The sequence below is a fragment of the Mirounga angustirostris genome, unplaced genomic scaffold, assembly GCF_029215605.1.
Source record: "Mirounga angustirostris isolate CCGP_5_RB_7025 unplaced genomic scaffold, mMirAng1.0.hap1 SCAF_1, whole genome shotgun sequence".
NCBI lineage: Eukaryota > Metazoa > Chordata > Mammalia > Carnivora > Phocidae > Mirounga > Mirounga angustirostris.
This window is the reverse complement of record NW_026991709.1, coordinates 73,401,809-73,422,931: the sequence shown is the minus strand read 5'-3', so window position 1 is coordinate 73,422,931 and position 21,123 is coordinate 73,401,809. Positions and strand designations below refer to the sequence as shown.

The window sequence follows — 21,123 nt, the reverse complement described above, 5'->3', positions numbered from 1 at the left end:
GAAATAATAATAAATTCCGTGTTTTTGTTTATGCAAAACAAATTATTGTTTACTTCAGTTTTTTATATGAAGCTACACTTCAAACATTTGGACCAACTGAGTGGAAGAAGTGATATTACTATTTGTTAGGTACATATTCAGTGCCCTAACTTGACTTCCTGAGGCTTGCGGAATGGGGCATCCATTTTAATGATGCATAATAGTGAGAAAGTCAGCCGCGGTTCTGTGACAAAAAAACTGGATTCAGTCAGGATTCCTGAGTTGTCGGTCAGGTTACCCACTAATCAGCCATGTACCCATATATAAGAAATTTCACTTTATAAGTTAGTTGTTCTCTCTCGCTAAACAGATGACATTGAATTGAATCATTTTCAATTACCTTCCAAAACTGAACATGGTCTGATACTGATTTATTTTACATATCAGAGATTTATTCAAAGCCCCCAAGGCTTCATAGAAGAAATACCCAGTGTTTATAATGGCTCTCATTATTATTATTTTTAAACAGTTATTTTATTTATTTATTTATTTATTTATTTATTTATTTATTTATTTATTAGTTTTAAACATTAAGCAACTACTCTGTGCCAGGCACTGTTGTAAGCACTTGGAATGTATTGTTTGATTTTTTTTTTTACTCCTCAAACTAATCTGACGATGAAATTGTTATCATCTCCAATGTACATATAACAAAATAAAAGCCAAACCAAACCAAAATCAAGACAAAATATGGACTTGAAAATGTTAAAGTAAATTGCCTGCAATCATTTACTAAGTATTAAGATTGAAAATAAAACTGCAGTTCATCTGACTCTAAAGCCTTTTCTGTTCATGAATACATTTTCCTAAAGTGCTTGAAAACAGCTTTTTTCTTTTAAGAAGATAACCTTCCTTATAAATTTCTTCAAGTTACTTTCTTGCTTAGCAAACTCTTTTAGTCAATGCCATGATAACTTCAACCTAGCTTAAGAGGATGATAATCAACACATTTGGAAGTGGTGAAGTATGAGTTCATAATGATTGACTGTAACTCTCAAAACTCATTTTGGCATGAAGCTGGATTTATTCATCAGGCTTAGCATTCTGAGAAACCTGCCATGCTTCCACGCCTTTGTTCAAGCTAATACCTGGAATGCTCACCCAGGTTTTCTACTAGCAAACTCTTTCGAATCCTTCACATAAAGCCCTGCTTAAATGTCACCTCCACTCTATAAGTCACTAACATCCCCAGAAAGAATTAATTGTTCCACTCTCTGTGTTTCCACCTGTATTAGTGAACTGATCACATTCCATTACAGCTGTTTTCTTGTCAGGTCTCCCCTGTGAAGAAGGCAGTTCAAAGAAACGCCAAGTACTCATCCAGGTATCCCAGGAGTCTACCACATAGTAGGCCCTCAGCAAAGATTTATTTAATAGAAATGAATTATTTTACTTCTCCCAACAACACTGGAGAAGGATAATGTAAGCATTCTCTTTGAGCTAATGTACCGGGAAACTCTACAAACACAGGTTTCTATGGCAACCAACCATTTAGGAGAAAGCAAGGGCTGTGATGCTTGCTGTGATTTGGAAACTCCCTGCCTGATTTTCATTAGGCCCCCTCTGGTTTCTCCAGTCCCTGTTTAGTGGGACCAGGATGAGTTTCCCCCAAGACTAATTTGCATATTATTATTATTCGGCATCTGTTGCTGTGTGTCCTTGTGTTTGCTGTGGCTGGATTTCCTCCAGAGATGAGTAATGAGGGCATTAACTCAAGTATCTTTTTGAGCCCAGCTTAGTCATGACTGAAGGCAACGCACTGTGGGTCAGATACCATCCGCGCTATTTCTAGCAGCCTCCTGTGGAGCCAGCAATGCAGTATGTGATACAGCTCAGTATAAAGACAGTTGAATGCCAACTCAACTCACGCTCACACCTGCACCAAACTTGGTAGGGGCTGCCACGGGGTGTTTCTTGGCTTAGGCCAGATTGCTCTCTCTTTGCAGCACGATTTGGGGCTAGAGAAGATGCAGGAAGACAGCTTATTCCGCTCCTGCCAACACTTCCCCTCTTGCAACTTTCCAAGGCTGGTATTTGTTCAGCAGGATTTGGAGATGACCAGAGATGCTTCTTCCATTCCTGGCAACCCCCTTCCCCAATCTTATTGTAATAAAATTATCAAACAATCATTTACTGCTGCAAGGAAACTCATAGGTCGCTTTGAAATTTTGCCCAGTGGGACGGTATGAAGCACTTGACTTGGAGTCAGGAACCCTGGCCATGGTCTGTAGAGGCACTATTACATGGCAAGTCTGACCAAGGCACTTCACCTCCCTGATTGTTCCTGTCCCTCCCTCTCAGGTGGTGGGAGGATACAACAATCACAAGTATATCATTTTAGAGTTTGCCCTGCCCCACACAAGCATATCTGTTGCGGATGTGGCAGTCCATTGCAAATTGTAAAGTGCTAAAGAAATATTGATTGTTGAGGATTTGTGACTTAAACTGCAAAGATACAGTTTCAGGAAACTTGCTCATGTCCTATAGTGTTGCAAGATGCCTTACAGGTGGGTCAGATAAGCTTCTGTTAACAAATAGAGAATGCTAATGGGATTAGTGGCTCCTTGTTAAAGAACTCTTTCTCAGTACTGCCAGCAAATGAAATTCCCAGGCCAGTCACTATTTTAAGCAAAGGCATTTAGGGATTATTAAGATGTAAAACCTGAATGTTCAAGATTAATTAAGGATTTTAAAATAAACATTAAGAAAATGACAAATGGCAAAACAGAGCATACCTACTCAAGAGGAGAACTTGATAAGCAAAACAGGAAACCCAGAAACCCAGAAAAGGAAAAGAGAAACATATTTGACTACATACATTTTTAAATATCTGGGAAAAGTCACGGTCAAAAGAAAAAAGGTAGACTAAAAAATGAAACTCTTCCACATGTATGATGGATATAAAGAGACAGTAAACAGAAAAGAAAAATGCAAATATCTATTAGAGAAAAATGTGTCTAATCTCACTAATCAGCAAAATGTAATTAAAACATCAATGGAGGGGACGGAGCAAGATGGCAGAGGAGTTGGAGACCTGGATTTCGTCTCCTCTCAGGAATTCAGCTGGATAGGAATCAAACCATTCTGAACACCTACGAACTCAACAGGAGATTGAAGAAAAGAATAGCAACAACTCTCTCATCAGAAAAGCGACCACTTTCTGGAAGGTAGGATGTGCGGAGAAGTGAACCCGAGGCGATATTCGGGAGGATAGACAGCGGGGGAGGGGACTCCGTCGGCCGCTTCTGAAAGTGATAGAGGAATAAGCTGTCTTCCTGCACAAAATCGGAACTTTTAAAAGTTGGCTCCGCTGAGGGAGGTCACTCCGTTGGCTAAGTGGGGGGTGGAACCCTTGCGGGACAGCGTGGTCTCAGGACCCTCGGGGTCACAGAAAGACCGGGGGTGCCTGAGTGCGGCCGAGCTCCCAGGTAATGGAGCAGGGAAGCCGGCTGCAGAGGCGGAGCCCAGGCGCGGGCTCTCAGCTCGGGGTTGCCATAAACCGGGATCCGCGGCACAGTGGGCCCCTGCTCCTCCGGCAGGGACCCAACAAGCGGCAGATCCGGGGAGACTCACCTTCCTCCCCCGGGAGGAGCCGCGCGGGAGGGCACCGCAGGGATCTGCTGGGTTTGGAGACTCCAGACCGGGTCGGGTACCGGAGATAGAAACGTGCGGTCACAGGCCGGGCGAGCACGGAGTGCGGCCGGAGAGCGGGGAGACGGGAGTGACTGACGGCTTTTCTCTGGGGACTCGCTGAGGAGCGGGGCCCCGAGTTCTCGGCTCCTCCAGGGCAGAGATTGGGAGGCCGCCATTTTCACTCTCCGCCTCCAAAGCTGTACGGAAAGCTCGCAGGGAACAAAAGCCCCGGAGAGCAAACCCGGGAGGGGGCAAGGGCGGGGCAATTCCGCCTCCGGCAGAGACATTTGGAAACCACGGCAACAGGCCCCTCCCCAGAAGATCAGCGAGAGCAGCCAGCCAAGACCAAGTTTACCAATCAATGAGAATGGCAGAACTCCAGCTCTAGGGGAATACAGCACATAGAATTCATGGCTTTTTTACCATGATTCTTTAGTCTTGCAAAGTTAATTTTCTTTTTGTCTTTTTTCTTTTTTCTTTTTTTGAATTTTTCCTTTTCCCTTTTTCAACGAACATCTTATCAATCCCTTTTTTAAAAAACATTTTTATTTTTCATTTTTAGAGTCATATTCTATCCCTTCATAGTAGTTACCCATATTTTTGGCATATATATATATATATATGTTGTTCTCTCTTTAAAATTTTGAGATCTTTTCTTCTAACAGATCAAAATATACCCTAAATCTCTAGTATATGGTTTTTTCTACTCCCCTGCCTGATCACATTCTCTCCCTTTTTTTTTTTAAATCCTCTTCTTTCTTTTTTCAAACAACTTCCTATGAATTCCTTTTATAAAATTTTTTATAATTTCCATCTTTACAGTCATATTCCATCCCTTCATCATTTCAACCCTTATTTTTGTACATATATAAGTTTTTCTTTCTTTAAAATTTTGGGAGGCACTTTCTTCTAACAGACCAAAATACACCCAAAGTCTAGTGTGTGGCACTGATCTATATACCAGCCTGATCATATTTGATCACATTCTGGGTTTTTTTTTGTTGTTGTTGTTTTGTTTTGTCTGTTTTTGTTTGTTTTTATCTTTATCTTTTTCTTTTTCTTTTTTTTTCTTTTCCTTTTGTCTCTCTTTCCCTTTCTTTTCCCACTGCTTCAGGTCTTTTCTGATTTGATTAGAGTATATTTTCTGGGGACGTTGTTACTCTGCTAGCATTTTGTTCTCTCATTAATCTATTCTCCTCTGCACAAAATGACAAGATGGAAAAAATCACCTCAACAAAAAGAACAAGAGGTAGTACCGACTGCCAGGGACCTACTCAATATGGACATTAGTACAATGTCAGATCTAGAGTTCAGAATCATCACTTTAAAGATACTAGCTGGGCTTGAGAAAAGCATGGAAGTTATTAGAGAAACCCTTTCTGGAGAAGTAAAAGAACTAAAATCTAACCAAGTTGAACTCAAAAAGGCTATTAATGAGGTGTAATCAAATATGGGGGCGCTAACTGCTAGGATAAATGAGGCAGAAGAGAGAATCAGTGATATAGAACACCAAATGATGGAAAGTAAAGAAGCTGAGAAAAAGAGAGATAAACAACTACTGGATCAGGAGGGCAGAATTCGAGAGATAAGCAATACCATAAGATGAAACAACATTAGAATAATTAGGATCCCAGAAGAAGAAAGGGAGAGAGGGGCAGAAGGTATATTGGAGCAAATTATAGCAGAGAACTTCCCTAATTTGGGGAAGGAAACAGGCATCAAAATCCAGGAGGCACAGAGAAACCCTCTCAAAAGCAATAAAAATAGGTCAACGCCCCAACATCTAATAGTAAAACTTAGGAGTCTCAGAGACAAAGAGAAAATCCTGAAAGCAGCTCGGGAGAAGAGATATGTAACCTACAATGGTAGAAACATTAGTTTGGCAACAGACTTATCCACAGAGACCTGGCAGGCCAGAAAGGACTGGCAGGATATATTCAGAGCACTACATGAGAAAAATATGCAGCCAAGAATACTATATCCAGCTAGGCTGTCATTGAAAATTGAAGGAGAGATAAAAAGTTTCCAGGACAAACAAAAACTAAAGGAATTTGCAAACACAAAACCAGCCCTACAAGAAATCTTGAAAGGGGTCCTCTAAGCAGAGAGACCCTAAAAGCAACATAGACCAGAAAGGAACACAGACAATATACGGTAACAGTCACCTTACAGGCAATACAATGGCACTAAATTCCTATCTTTCAATAGTTACCCTGAATATAAATGGGCTAAATGCCCCAATCAAAAGACACAGGCTATCAGATTGGATTAAAAAACAAGATCCATCGATATGCTGTCTGCAAGAGACTCATTTTAGAACCAAAGACACCCCCAGATTGAAAGTGAGGGGGTGGAAAACCATTTACCATGCTAATGGACACCCAAAGAAAGCTAGGGTGGCACTACTTATATCAGACAAATTAGATTTTAAACCAAAGACTGTAATAAGAGATAAGGAAGGACACTATATCCTACTTAAAGGGTCTATCCAACAAGAAGTTATAACAATTGTAAATATCTCTGCCCCTAACATGGGAGCAGCCAATTATATAAGGCAGTTAATAACAAAACCAAAAAAACACATCGACAACAATACAATAATAGTGGGGGACTTAACACCCCCCTCACTGAAATGGACAGATCATCTAAGCAAAAGATCAACAAGGAAATAAAGACTTTAAATGACACACTGGACCAAATGGGCTTAAGACATATTCAGAACATTCCATCCCAAAGCAACGGAATACACATTCTTCTCTAGTGCCCATGGAACATTCTCCAGAATAGATCACATCCTAGGTCATAAATCAGGTCTCAACTGGTACCAAAAGATTGGGATCATTCCCTGCCTATTTTCAGACCACAATGCTTTGAAACTAGAACTCAATCACAAGAGGAAAGTCGGAAAGAACTCAAATACATGGAGGCTAAAGAGCATCCTACTAAAGAATGAATGGGTCAACCAGGAAATTAAAGACTTAAAAAAATTCATGGAATCCAATGAAAATGAAAACACAACTGTTCAAAATCTTTGGGATGCAGCAAAGGCAGTCCTAAGAGGAAAGTATATAGCAATAAAAGCCTTTCTCAAGAAACAAGAAAGGTCTCAAGTACACAACCTAACCCTACACCTAAAGGAGCTGGAGAAAGAACAGCAAATAAAGCCTAAACCCAGCAGGAGAAGAGAAATAATAAAGATCAGAGCAGAAATCAATGAAATAGAAACCAAAAGAACAGTAGAACAGATCAACGAAACTAGGAGCTGGTTCTTTGAAAGAATTAACAAGATTGATAAACCCCTGGCCAGACTTATCAAAAAGAAAAGAGAAATGACCCAAATCAACAAAATCATGAATGAAAGAGGAGAGATCACAACCAACACCAAAGAAATACAAACAATTATAAGAACGTATTATGAGCAACTCTATGCCAGCAAATTAGATAACCTGGAAGAAATGGATGCATTCCTAGAGATGTATCAACTACCAAAACTGAACCAGGAAGAAATAGAAAACCTGAACAGACCTGTAACCACTAAGGAAATTGAAGCAGTCATCAAAAATCTCCCAACAAACAAAAGCCCTGGCCAGATGGCTTCCCAGGGGAATTCTACCAAACACTTAAGGAGGAATTAATACCTATTCTTCTGAAACTGTTCCAAAAAATAGAAATGGAAGGAAAACTTCCAAACTCGTTTTATGAGGCCACCATTACCTTGATCCCCAAACCAGACAAAGACCCCATCAAAAAGGAGAATTACAGACCAATATCCTTGGTGAACACAGATGCAAAAATTCTCACCAAAATACTAGCCAATAGGATCCAACAGTACATTGAAAGGATTACTCACCACAACCAAGTGGGATTTATCCCTGGGCTGCAAGGGTGGTTCAACATCTGCAAATCAATCAACGTGATACTATACATTAACAAAAGGAAGAACAAGAATCATATGATCCTCTCAATAGATGCAGAAAAAGCTTTTGACAAAGTACAGCATCCTTTCATGATCAAAACTCCTCAGAGTATAGGCATAGAGGGTACATACCTCAATATCATAAAAGCCATCTATGAAAAACCCACAGTGAATATCATTCTCAATGGGGAAAAACTGAGAGCTTTCCCCCTAAGGTCAGGAATGCGGCAGGGATGTCCACTATCACCACTGCTATTCAACATAGTATTGGAAGTCCTAGCCACAGCAATCAGACAACAAAAAGAAATCAAAGGCATCCAAATTGGCAAAGAAGAAGTCAAACTCTCACTCTTTGCAGATGATATGATACTTTATGTGGAAAACCCCAAAGACTCCACCCCAAAACTGCTAGAACTCATAAAGGAATTCAGTAAAGTGGCACAATATAAAATCAATGCACAGAAGTCAGTGGCATTCCTATACACCAACAGCAAAACAGAAGAAAGAGAAATTAAGGAGTCGATCCCATTTACAATTGCACCCAAAACCATAAGATACCTAGGAATAAATCTAACCAAAGAGGCAAAGTGTCTGTACTCAAAAAACTATAAAACACTCATGAAAGAAATTGAGGAAGACACAAAGAAATGGAAAAACGTTCCATGCTCATGGATTGGAAGAACAAATATTGTGAAGATGTCAATGCTACCTAGAGCAATCTACACATTCAATGCAATCCCCATCAAAATACCATCCACTTTTTTCAAAGAAATGGAATGAATAATCCTAAAATTTGTATGGAACCAGAAAAGACCCCGCATAGCCAGAGGAATGTTGAAAAAAAAAAGCAAAGCTGGCAGCATCACAATTCCGGACTTCCAGCTCCATTACAAAGCTGTCATCATCAAGACAGTATGGTATTGGCACTAAAACAGACACATAGATCAATGGAACAGAATAGAGAGCCCAGAAATGGACCCTCAACTCTATGGTCAACTCATCTTTGACAAAGCAGGAAAGAATGTCCAATGGAAAAAAGACAGTCTCTTCAACAAATGGTGTTGGGAAAATTGGGTAGCCACATGCAGAAGAATGAAACTGGACCATTTCCTTACACCACACACAAAAATAGACTCCAAATGGTTGAAAGACCTCAATGTGAGACAGGAGTCCATCAAAATCCTAAAGGAGAACACAGGCAGCAACCTCTTCGACCTCAGCCACAGCAACTTCTTCCTAGAAACATCGCCAAAGGCAAGGGAAGCAAGGGCAAAAATGAACTATTGGGACTTCATCAAGATAAAAATCTTTTGCAAAGCAAAGGAAACAGTCAACAAAACCAAAAGACAACCGACAGAATGGGAGAAGGTATTTGCAAATGACATATCAGATAAAGGGCTAGTATCCAAAATCTATAAAGAACTCATCAAACTCAACACCCAAAGAACAAAGAATCCAATCATGAAATGGGCAGAAGACATGAACAGACACTTTTCCAAAGAAGACATCCAAATGGCCAACAGACACATGAAAAAGTGCTCAATATCGCTCGGAAATCAGGGAAATCCAAATCAAAACCTCAATGAGATACCACCTCACACCAGTCAGAATGGCTAAAATTAACAAGTCAGGAAACGACAGCTGTTGGCAGGGATGTGGAGAAAGGGGAACCCTTCTACACTGTTGGTGGGAATGCAAGCTGGTGCAGCCACTCTGGAAAACAGTATGGAGGTTCCTCAAAAAGTTGAAAATAGAGCTACCATACGATCCAGCAATTGCACTACTGGGTATTTACCCCAAAGATACAAAAGTAGGGATACGAAAGGGTACGTGCACCCCGATGTTTATAGCAGCAATGTCCACAATAGCCAAACTGTGGAAAGAGCCAAGATGTCCATCGACAGATGAATGGATAAAGAAGAAGTGGCATATATATATATATATATACAATGGAATATTATGCAGCCATCAAAAGGAATGAGATCTTGCCATTTGCAACGACGTGGTTGGAACTGGAGGGTATTATGTTGAGCGAAATAAGTCAATCAGAGAAAGACATGTATCATATGACCTCACTGATATGAGGAATTCTTAATCACAGGAAACAAACTGAGGGTTGTTGAAGTGGGGGGTGGGGTCGGAGGGATGGGGTGACTGGGTGATAGACACTGGGGAGGGTATGTGCTCTGGTAAGCAGTGTGAATTGTGCAAGGCTGTTGAATCTCAGATCTGTACCTCTGAAACAAATAATGCAATATATGTTAAGAAAAAAAAAGAAGAAGAAGAAGAAGAAGGTAGCGGGAGGGAAAGAATGAAGGGGGGAAAATCGGAGGGGTAGACGAACCATGAGAGATGATTGACTCTGAAAAACAAACTGAGAGTTCTAGAGGGGAGGGGGGTGGGAGGATGGGTTAGCCTGGTGATGGGTATTGAGGAGGGCACATTCTGCATGGAGCACTGGGTGTTATGCACAAACAATGAATCATGGAACACTACATCTAAAACTAATGATGTAATGTATGGGGATTAACATAAGAATTAAAAAATGTAAAAAAAAAACATCAATGGGACACAATTTTTTAAAAATATGTTAGCTTGAAAAATTTTAAACATCAATATATAACACCAAATGCTGACGAGGATTTGGGGAAATGGATACTCTCATATGTTGCTGTTATTTTATTTGAAGAAAATAATATCTCAATATCTATTAACATCTAAAATATACATATCTTTTGATACAACAACCTGGCTTTTGGTTGCTTTGCTAAAAAAAAAAAATTGTGAACACTAATATATAAAGACACATCTATATTGTAGTTGTGTGTAATTCAGCATAGTTGTGGCAAAAATTGGAGAGGAAACCCCTTGTTTTCCATAAATAAAAGGATGGTTGAATAAATTATGATATACCATGGAATGCCACACCATTAGTTTTAAAGATGGTTTAGAATTATTTATTTACTTGGTGTATGGCCATTATATGTATTGTAAAGTGAAAAATACAAGTTCCAGATTAATATACAAAGTATGTTCCTATTCTAATAAAACAAATTAATAAATATATAAATAAATCTCCATATAAACTAGTATTTCTGTGCATCTTATAGAGTAGAAAGAGTGAAAAATATGTCCAGCTGATGATGACATTAATAAATAACTAAATAGATGTATTTGGGATCCTGGTGCTTGAATTTGTCCTTTGGTGGATTCCTCTGGAACAACAGCTCTTAAGCTTTAAGCATGCATAGCAATCACCTGTTATGAAACTGAAAAAGGGCAGATTCCTCTTGTTACCCTGGATATTTTGATTTAATAGGTCAAGAGCTTAGGAATCTTGAGTAATTCTCTCACTGAAACCTTGCCCTCTAGTGTGAAGAATCAAACCTATTTTTTCTGTAACCCTTCCCCCAGCTCCCACACAGGGATCTCTGTATTTCTTTTCCATTTCCCTCAACACAGTTACATCTAAGTTCTAAGTGAAGAAATGGACATTATAAAGAAATTTTAAAAGGGAGATTAAATTTGTCATAAACATGTAGATGGGAAATGTGTGGAACAAAAACAGTATTTAAGTCAGGGGAAATATGTGGAAACATTCTAGGGGGCGTAACATAGCATGTGGTAACACCACATTTACTTGGGACCCATTGATTACAGGTAACAGAAATTGGTTAAGTTTGCTTAGGCAGATGAGAATTTGTGAAGATGCAGGGATGTCATACGAACCTAAGGTGGGAAGTGAAGCCAGGGTTCCCAAGGGCTCCAAACAGGAACAGGAAATATTATGAGGAGCAGGTCATTCATTCTCCCTCTCCCTCTACCCTCTCCTTCTTCTTCACCTCTCCCTCTCCCCTGGACTCCATATTGCTCACCTCTGTGTCTCACTGTGTATTTGGCTTATTCTTTTGCTCTCTCTCTGCACAGGTGTTTTCTCTGTTTGTCCACACACAGGGCTCAAAGGTACCCATTCTGATCCTAGCTAGGCAGCATTTCTTAGGTCACATTCCTAACAGAGTATAACAGACAGCTTCAAGCCCTTAGGCTTGGATCCCAGGCAAAAAGTTATGTTGGCCTCATTCCTGTTGATGGACTGGCTTCTACAGGGTCAGGTGACCCCTGTTCCAACTATGTGTGTCAGTGGAAGGAGAGAGCTACCTGGAACAAACTGTTGCAGGCTGCCAGAGCTCTGGGTGCTCTCAATTATCAGAGAAGAGGAGGGAGGGAGAACACTTGCCTCAAAATATGTGTACTGAATTTCATGCCTGTCAAAGAATAGGAGGCTGGGGAGAATAACCCAAGTTCATGGGTCCAGCCCCTATTAAAGTCAGCTGCACTTTATGTCCTTGGATTCTATGAGCTACTGGTACATATTTATAATATATATATATCCCTTTGATGATCAGGAGAGTTTAAATAGGTTTCTATTATTTGTACACATCCTGACCCGAGTTGTTTATCTGGATAAGTAGGCTAACACCTAATACAGTCCAATAGGAATTGACTCTAGTCTACAACGCATGTTCCCAAATTATTAGTGGTCAGAAAATCTCTCGCTAACGTTCTGAAGTTTTCATGGGCTTTTTTTCATTCCTTATTTGTGGCCCAGGCAAAATAATAGAAACCTTATGGTGAGACCTAAAAAAAATAGAGTATAGCCTCCACTATTTACAGCTGAGGAAAGTGATCCCAGGGAAAACAGAGTCCCGAGAGTCATACAACGAGTGAGCCCATATTCCTATGATGCTTCCTTGTTCATGCTATAGGGCTCCTCTCTTCCATCTCTGTGCCCCCTCCCATCTGTCCATTGTCAACTTTCCCCACTACAGACATAATAATAAAAACAACAACAGTAATACCAGTGATAACAAGAATTAACATTTGGTGTCTACTATGTACCAGGAATATAAATATTCAAATTCGTGGTTTCATTTAATTCTCTCAACTATAACATCAACACACACACACTCACACACACATACATACACAGACACACACACACACACACCTCTTATAGATGAGGAAGCTGATTATAATACCATCAAGTAACACAAAGAGGAGATTTTTAACTTGACTAGGTAAGATCTCCCTGCCAAAAGTCTTCAGAGAGCTCTGTATTTTTCCTGAGAACATTTAGATGGTTTGGGATGATATATTTGGGTGAGTGTATGTAGATGTCTCTCCAGTGGAATGAAGGACATGGGGGAAGGACTGTATTCACTGATGTTTGACTTAAGCCAGAAATTGTATGAATGGCTTGCAGGTATCAAATTAAATATTGTATTAAAGCAAAGCTTTCTCAAAATCCAGAAACTAGAAATTCTATTTGTGGGCTTCACATTACATACCTTTATCATATGACCAAGGTAAAAGCTTAGGACACTATAGTTTCCTACTGTGGCTGGCAGAATGTGTCAGATCTTTTATTGCCCCGGTGTCTATTTTCATGCTTTTGCTCAAATGCTTACACTTTATCAGAAGGACTGTCACTCTTCCTCCTGACTTGGCAGCCAGGAAGAAAGTATTTGCCACCATCAAAGGCAGTTTACTGCTCACTGTTAACATTTTTGTGATTTAAATTAGTTTGTGAAAAAACACCTAGGCACTCATTTTTAAAAAGGAAAAAACAAACAAACAAATAAACAAAACAAAGCCCTTGTCATCTTCACTCTCTAGTTCAAAGTATTTCCATTCATTTAACTTCTCATTTTTAGAACCTGTTTTCTAACTCTTTACATACTTATTGCCTTTCTTTCATTTCTCATCAAACATTTCATAACTCAAAATTTGTAGGATCTAAAACCAGATAAAGAGCCAATATTAGACCTAATATTTAATTGACTGAAATATAGTTGGAATAAAAGTTCCCTTTCAGTGAGGCTTGTGTTAACACCCCATGTCTGCCTTACTGACATGTGCCCAAAGCTTACTCTGCAGACATACAGAATTCGTCTCTGTTCTCACACTTACGTTTGACTTCCATCCCAAGCTGTTGTACTGGCTTTCTGCTGTGGAAATATTACCCACGCAGTAGAATTTCATTTTATGAGGAGCCAGAAGCCCGACTGTCTCACAAACTCACTTTCTGACCTGGAACATACTCTGGATCTTAGTTTCCTTCCCTCTCAATGAAGGATGAAGTTTGAGACAAGATGGTTTCAACAGGTCAGTAGGATTGACAGACTGACACATCGTGCTGTACCACTGCATGCCCCCGAGCCCATGTAAATGAAGCTAATTCCACACTCAAGTTTTCCAAAATATACAATAAATAGAGCGAGACATCTTTTCGGAGTGGCCTCATGATTCAGCCTGATGACTCTTAAGCAAAGTCACAGAACATTGTCTAGAAAGATGCTGTGGGAAGCTGAGACTTGCAGGGGCTACAGAGTTTTAAGTAACATTCAGGAAAATTCTATTTCAGAATGCATTGTTATATCATTTATAAGACTGATTTTTGAAAAGAAGGAAAGCTTTAAATGGCTATAAGATGAACAATAATGGAAAGTTACTACACTGGCAACATTAATCCATCATAGCATTCTTTTCCACCATATTCAGACACAACCTCAGAGTCTTTTCAAACATAGTATGCCATTCAGCCTTCAGTCGATAATTGAACTTTGCAAGGACATTTTCATCTACCTGCCAGTCCTGAAGCCCTCCTCGTGAGATCCCTCATTGACTAAGACCTTGCTTTTTGCTTTATGACATAAGATTAACAAAGCAACTCCTTGCTTTCAGTGGAAATCCTGTAGGTTTTGCTGCATGGGCACCAGAAGCTAAATAGAATCCCACTGTGATTTCAACTCTTACCTGTTGCAAATCATACACACTTAAGACAATGGAGATAACAGACAAGATGATGATGGCCACAGAGTATTCTACGTAACCTTGAGACAGCCACAAAGTTAGGGTAAACGCTTGGAACAAGTAGAATGGATTTAAAACCTGCAGGTAAAAAAACAGCATTTGAGTCATTTCCATAGATCTTAGTGGCAATCAGGATGATGTCATTTCTTTATAGAATTTTTTTTTCATTTTTTACAACACACAATGATCTCTAATATTTAGGAACTCACTTAGAACTCAATTTCAGGGGGGAGGGCAAAGATGGTGGAGGAGTAGGGGACCCTATTTTAACCATTCCCCTGAATTGAGCTGGATATCTACCAGACCACTTTGAACACCCATGAAATCAGCCCAAGATGTAAGAAGATATATCTAGATCCCTACAAACAGAATATCCATAGCGGCTGGTTTCAAGTTATGAAGTGGGGAGCCGTGATTCCATGTGATATTGGAAGATAAATGGAAGGGAGCTGCCATAAGCACTTGAGCTGGGAAGGTGAAACAACACAGGAACGCAAAAGCCTCCTGCCCTGGGGACCAGGGCACAGATTTGAAGACCAGTAGCAGTGGGGAAAGGACTTTAGGGCAGCCCCCTGGACTGAAACCTGGAGTAGCAGGGCTGCGTGTGTGAACTTGGGGTGGCTGGTGGTTTTAGAACACAAAGGGCAGAGAGACGTGCCTGGACCTGGAAGCAAGGGCTGGGAGTGCGGCTGTGGGGCCCACAACCCAGGACACTGGGGTTTTAGCAGTACAGACAGAAACAGAGACAGTGTGGCCTGGAGAGCTCACTCAAGAACAGACTGTGATCTCTCTGCTCTGAGGCAGAGGGTTGGAAACAGTCTCTTCTGCTCTGACTCTCAGAAGAGACGCAGAAAGCCACCAGGGAAAGGCACCAGAGAACAAAAGCCCCCCAAAAATGGTTTTCACTGAGCCCATCCCCCACCACAGGGGGCAGGGCAACTGTGCCCAAACAAAGTTGCCTGAGTAACAACATGGCAGGCCCCTCCCCCAGAAGACAGGCTGGAAGAACAAGAGGCAAACAACCCTAAGGTCCCTATAAAACGGTCCTCCCCCTCAACTAAGAGGGGTAACCCCAAAACAGGAAAGACTCAGAGACTGTGACTTCTGCCACAGATTTACAAATGGATACAGATATAACCAAGATGTCAGAAATGGACTTCAGGGTAACAGTTATGAAGACAATAGCTAGAATGAAGAAGTCGATCAATGGCAACATAGAGTCTCTAAGGGCAGTAATGAAAGCTGAACTGGCAGAACTTAAAAATGCTATCAATGAGATCCAATCTAATCTAGATAATTTAACAGCTAGGGTAAACGAGGCAGGAAAACAAATTAGTGATATAGAAGACAAACTGATAGAAAAGAAGGAACAGGAGGAGGCCTGGAAAAAAACAGCTTAAAATCCATGAAAACAGAATTAGAGAAATAAGTGATGCCATGAAACGTTCCAATGTCAGAATTATTGGGGTCCCTGAGGGGGTGGAGAGAGAGAGAGGACTAGAAGATATATTTGAGCAAATCATAGCTGAGAACTTCCCTAATCTGGGGAATGAAACAAACATTCGTGTCCTAGAGGCAGAGAGGACCCCTCCCAAGGTCAAGGAGAAGAGACTAAAGCCCCAGCATGTAATAGTAAATCTCGCAAATCTTAGAACCAAGGAAACCATCTTAAGGGAAGTTAAGGGGAAGAGATTTCTTACGTACAGAGAGAGGAACATCAGAATAACATCAGATCTATCCACAGAGACCTGGCAAGCCAGAAAGGGCTGACAAGACATATTCAGGGTACTAAATGAGAACAACATGTAGCCAAGAATACTTTATCTGGCAAGGCTATCCTTTAGAATGGTTGGAGAGATACAGAGCTTCCAAGACTGGCAGAAACTGAAAGAATATGTGACCACCAAGCTGGCCCTGAAAGAAATATTAAGGGAGGTTCTATAAAAGGAGAAAGACCCCAAGAGTGATATAGAACAGAAATTTACAGAGACAATCTATAGAAACAAGAACTTCAGAGGCAACATGATGAAAACAAATTCATATCTTTCAATAATCACTCTCAACGTGAATGGCCTAAATGCTCCCATAAAACGGCACACGTTTGCAGATTGGATAAAAAGACAGGACCCATCCATATGCTGTGTACAAGAGACTCATTTTGAACCTAAAGATACATCCATACTGAAAGTGAAGGGATGGAGAACCATCTTTCACGCCAGTGGACCTCAAAAGAAAGCTGGGGTAACAATTCTCATACCAGACATATTAGATTTTAGCTAAAGACTGTAGTTAGAGACACAGAAGGACACTGTATGATTCTTAAAGGGTCTATCCAACAAGAAGATCTAACAATAGTAAATATCTATGCCCCCAACATGGGAGCAGCCAACTACATAAGCCAACTGTTAACCAAAATAAAGAGACATATTGATAATAATACGTTAATTGTAGGAGACTTCAACATTCCACTTTCAGCAATAGACAGATCATCTAAGCAGAAAATTAACAAAGAAACAAGAGCTTTGAATGACACACTGGACCAGATGGACCTCATAGATATATACAGAACATCCCACCCTAAAACAACAGAATACTCATTCTTCTTGAGTGCATATGGAACTTTCTCCAGAATAGACCACATACTGGGTCACAAATCAGGTCTCAACTGATACCAAAGGACTGGAGATTATTCCCTGCATATTCTCAGACCATAATGCTTTAAAACTGGAACTCAATCACAAGAAAAAAATGTAAGAAATTCAAACACTTAGAAGCTAAAGACCACTCTGCTTAAGAATGTTTGGGTCAACCAGGAAATCAAAGAAGAACTTAAACAATTCATGGAAACCAATGAGAACGAAAACACATCTGTCCAAAATCTATGGGATACTGCAAAGGCGGCCCCTAAGGGGGAAATACATAGCCATCCAAGCCTCACTCAAAAAAATAGAAAAATCCCGAATTTACCAACTAACTTTACACCTTAAAGAACTGGAGAAAAAGCAACAGATGATGCCTAAGCCACACATTAGAAGAGAAATAATTAAGATTAGAGCAGAGATCAATGAATTAGAAACCAGAAATACAGTAGAGCAGATCAACAAAACTAGAAGCTGGTTCTTTGAAAGAATTAATAAAATCGATAAACTACCGGCCACACTTATCCAGAAGAAAAGAGAAAGGACCCAAATTAATAAAATTATAAATGAAAGGGGAGAGATCATGACTAACACCAAGGAATAGAAACAATTATTAGAAATTATTATCAACAACTATATGCCAATAAATTAAGCAATCTGGAAGAAATGGATGCCTTCCTGGAAACCTATAAACTACCAAGACTGAAACAGGAAGAAATTGACAACCTGAATAGACCAATAACCAGTAATGAGATTGAAGCAGTGATCAAAAACCTCCCAAAAAACAAGAGTCCAGGGCCTGATGGATTCCCTGGGGAATTCTACCAAACATTCAGAGAAGAAATAATACCTATTCTCCTGAAGCTGTTTCAAAAAATAAATGAGTCTGGAAGCTTTCCTTCTGTGTCTATTTTTGACTCAGGTCATGATCCCAGAGTCCTGGGATGGAGTCCCTCCTTGAGCTCCCTGCTCAGCAGGGAGTCTGCTTCTCCCTCTCCCTCTGCCCTCCCCCCCACTCATGTTCTCTCGCTCATTGTCTCTCGAATAAATGAATAAAATCTTTAAAAACAAAAAAAAGGAAAAATATTTTATCAATAACAAAGTCTAACAACTTATCTTTTTAAACAATATATACCCATAATGGAGGAGAACCATGATATAGTCTCTTTTTAAAACAAACTTCAACTTTGACCATTTTTATTGCATTCCTCATGTGATCACATGCTGCAGATGGAGTCAAGGTGTGTGAGGAAAATGCAAGACTGCACTTCTATCCAGGTCATTTAAAAATAACAGACTCTCCATGTCACAGGCCTTAGCAAGATGCTTTGAGAGTCAGTCAAGTCAGCACAGATCTGCCCTTGAACAGGGAGGGATCATTGTACCCAAAGTTGTGGTGAAAACCATGGGTGGAATGTATCCCCAGCCCAAAGCTGGTCATCCATGCACACAGTTTTTGGTCTCTTTATAAAACCTTTAACTTTTTTTAATCCCTCTATTGTCCCCATTTTGGTCCTGCTGACCCCACTATTAATAATGACAGCAGAGAGAGCAAACCTGAGGAGCTAGAGTCATATATGTATACACGTTGCGTAAATTAAAGAGCCCATCTGAGCAAAACAAGGATTATTTTCTAGATGAAGTGCTCTTTATGATGATTATGAATTAGATGAGATATTATCTAAAGCCAGTGCCACTCTTTTTTACCCCTACTTTCTATAATTCTCTAACATGTTAAATAAACTTCTCCTTTAGTCCCCAAAATGAACTGACATCCCATTAATAAGTTAATAGGCTGTATCTTACGAGTTCCTGAAACCCTCGGATATATTTTGTACATTAACAAAGCTTTTGTTCCTTAATGTTTCTTATTATTTCCATTGCAACATGCTTTCCTTACAAATTATAGCTCTTCTGTCTGCTTGGTATAAAATGCTCTAATTGTAGATTATGCACTAATGATAATATGATTTTGAGTTTACATAAACTCAGTAGAAAATTGGTTAAATACTTCTTGTATAAGAAACAACACCATCATAATTAATTTAGTTCTCTTATTCAATGTTCTTTTGAAACCAAATATGACATACTTTTATCTGCTTTTTTCCTACTAAAGGCCTAGTAAGTAGGCAGAGAAAATACTACCACCCCTTTCAATATAGACCAAATTGACACCTGGGGGAATCTTTGGCAGTTTGAAAATGAATAAAAAGTTTAAAAAGCAGCCTGCTTTTTGATAGTGGATGAGACTGTGCATATGTGGAGGCATGGGGTAGATGGGAAAATCTCAGTACCTTCCAATCAACTTTTCTGTGAACCTTAGATTGCTCTAAAAAAAGTCTAACAAAACATTATTTTGAAAAACATGACCATGATAAACAAAATGTCCATCATTGTGAATTAGAAATAGATTAGAAACATGCAGCATGGAGAGGAGGCTGGCATGATCAGCCCACTGGGTTCCACACAAGTACTGGAGAGTGATGGCTAGGAGCTCAGTTCTATGGGGAATAAGACCAACAGTGTCCCACAGTTGGCAGGGGACCAAACCAGACTTGCCTCCTGCCCCAGAACAGAAGCCAAGAAAAGTCACAACCTAGCAGAGGGTGGAGTGGGAAACAACAGAGTTCATGGTGCAACTGTGAACTTGACCAAACCCCAACTAGCTCAGGGCCTATGTCTACTAGATCCTGGGAAACAGAGCCCCAAACCCCAGGAGAGACCCTGGTTCTGAACTGGAAGCTATGGGGACCACTAAGAGGCAGGCAAACTCAGAGCCACCTAGGAGGGCGAGTGAACACAGAGAGAAAGAGAGAAATGGAGGCAGGAGAAGTCCCACTTAAGGGGAGCTCACCACCACCACCACTAATAATAATAACTTCAAGGAACCCAAAGAAAATATTCCAAAAAAATAAATAAATAAACCCACTAACAAAGAAAAAAGTCATTCTCAAGAAAACTGACATAATAGAGTAACATGAGAAAGACCAAACTAATACATTGAAAGTAGTCAAAAAGATCATAGAGGTAATTGTGTAAGACTGTTGAATCACAGACCTGTACCTCTGAAACAAATAATACATTATATGTTAAAAAAAAGAAGAAGAAGAAGAAGATAGTAGGAAGGGAAAAATGAAGGGGGGGAAATTGGAGCGGGAGATAAACCATGAGAGACAATGGACTCAGAAACAAACTGGGCGTTCTAGAGGGGAGGGGGGTGGGGGAATGGGTTGGCCTGGTGATGGGTATTAAAGAGGGCATGTACTGAATGGAGCACTGGGTGTTATACGCAAACAATGAATCATGGAACACTACATCAAAAACTAATGATGTAATATATGGTGATTAACATAACATAATAAAAAAATAGTTAAAAAAAGTAATGATGTAATGCATGGCGATTGACATAATATAACATAATAAAATAAAATAAAAAGTTCAGACTATCTGAGAAGAAAAAAAGTAATAACATTACCCCCAGCACCACCACCATTACAACCACCATCAAAAACTTAAGAAAACAAAACAAATGGAAAAACATGAAACAGGAATCTGTCTCTCACACTGGGATTGGATTTTTTTAAGTGGATTTTACTTTAAAACAAGTGGTTGTTGAAAAGGACCAGTTAGAAATCCTGGAATAGGGGCCCCTGGGTGGCTCCATTGGTTAAGTGTCTGACTCTTGATTTTGGCTCAGGTAATTACCTCAGGGTCATGAGATTGAGCCCCACAATGGGCTCCATGCTCAGTGGGGAGTCTGCGTGGGATTCTCTCTCTCCCTCTGTCCCTCCTCCCACTTGCATTTTCTTTTTTTCTCTCTCTCTCTCATGTAAATAAATAAATAAATAAATCTTTTAAAAATTCTGGAATAAAAATATATATATTTATTGACCACTACATCAAAAACTAATGATGTACTATATGCTGGCTAATTGAACATAATAATAAAAAATATAAAGAAAGAAATATATGTCTACAAAAAAGAAATACCAAAAAAAAAAGAAAAGAAAAGAAAGCCTCTAT

The 21,123-nt window shown here is 39.8% G+C and overlaps 1 protein-coding gene across 1 annotated transcript in view; it reads right to left on the bottom strand.

Annotated features, from left to right (window-relative positions):
• Positions 1-21,123, bottom strand: part of ATP13A5 (ATPase 13A5) — a 119,980-nt gene that overhangs the window by 76,935 nt on the left and 21,922 nt on the right. The window contains exon 7 of the mRNA XM_064589789.1: positions 14,405-14,539. Coding sequence (XP_064445859.1) covers positions 14,405-14,539 — 135 coding nt within the window. The remainder of the gene's footprint in view (positions 1-14,404; positions 14,540-21,123) is intronic.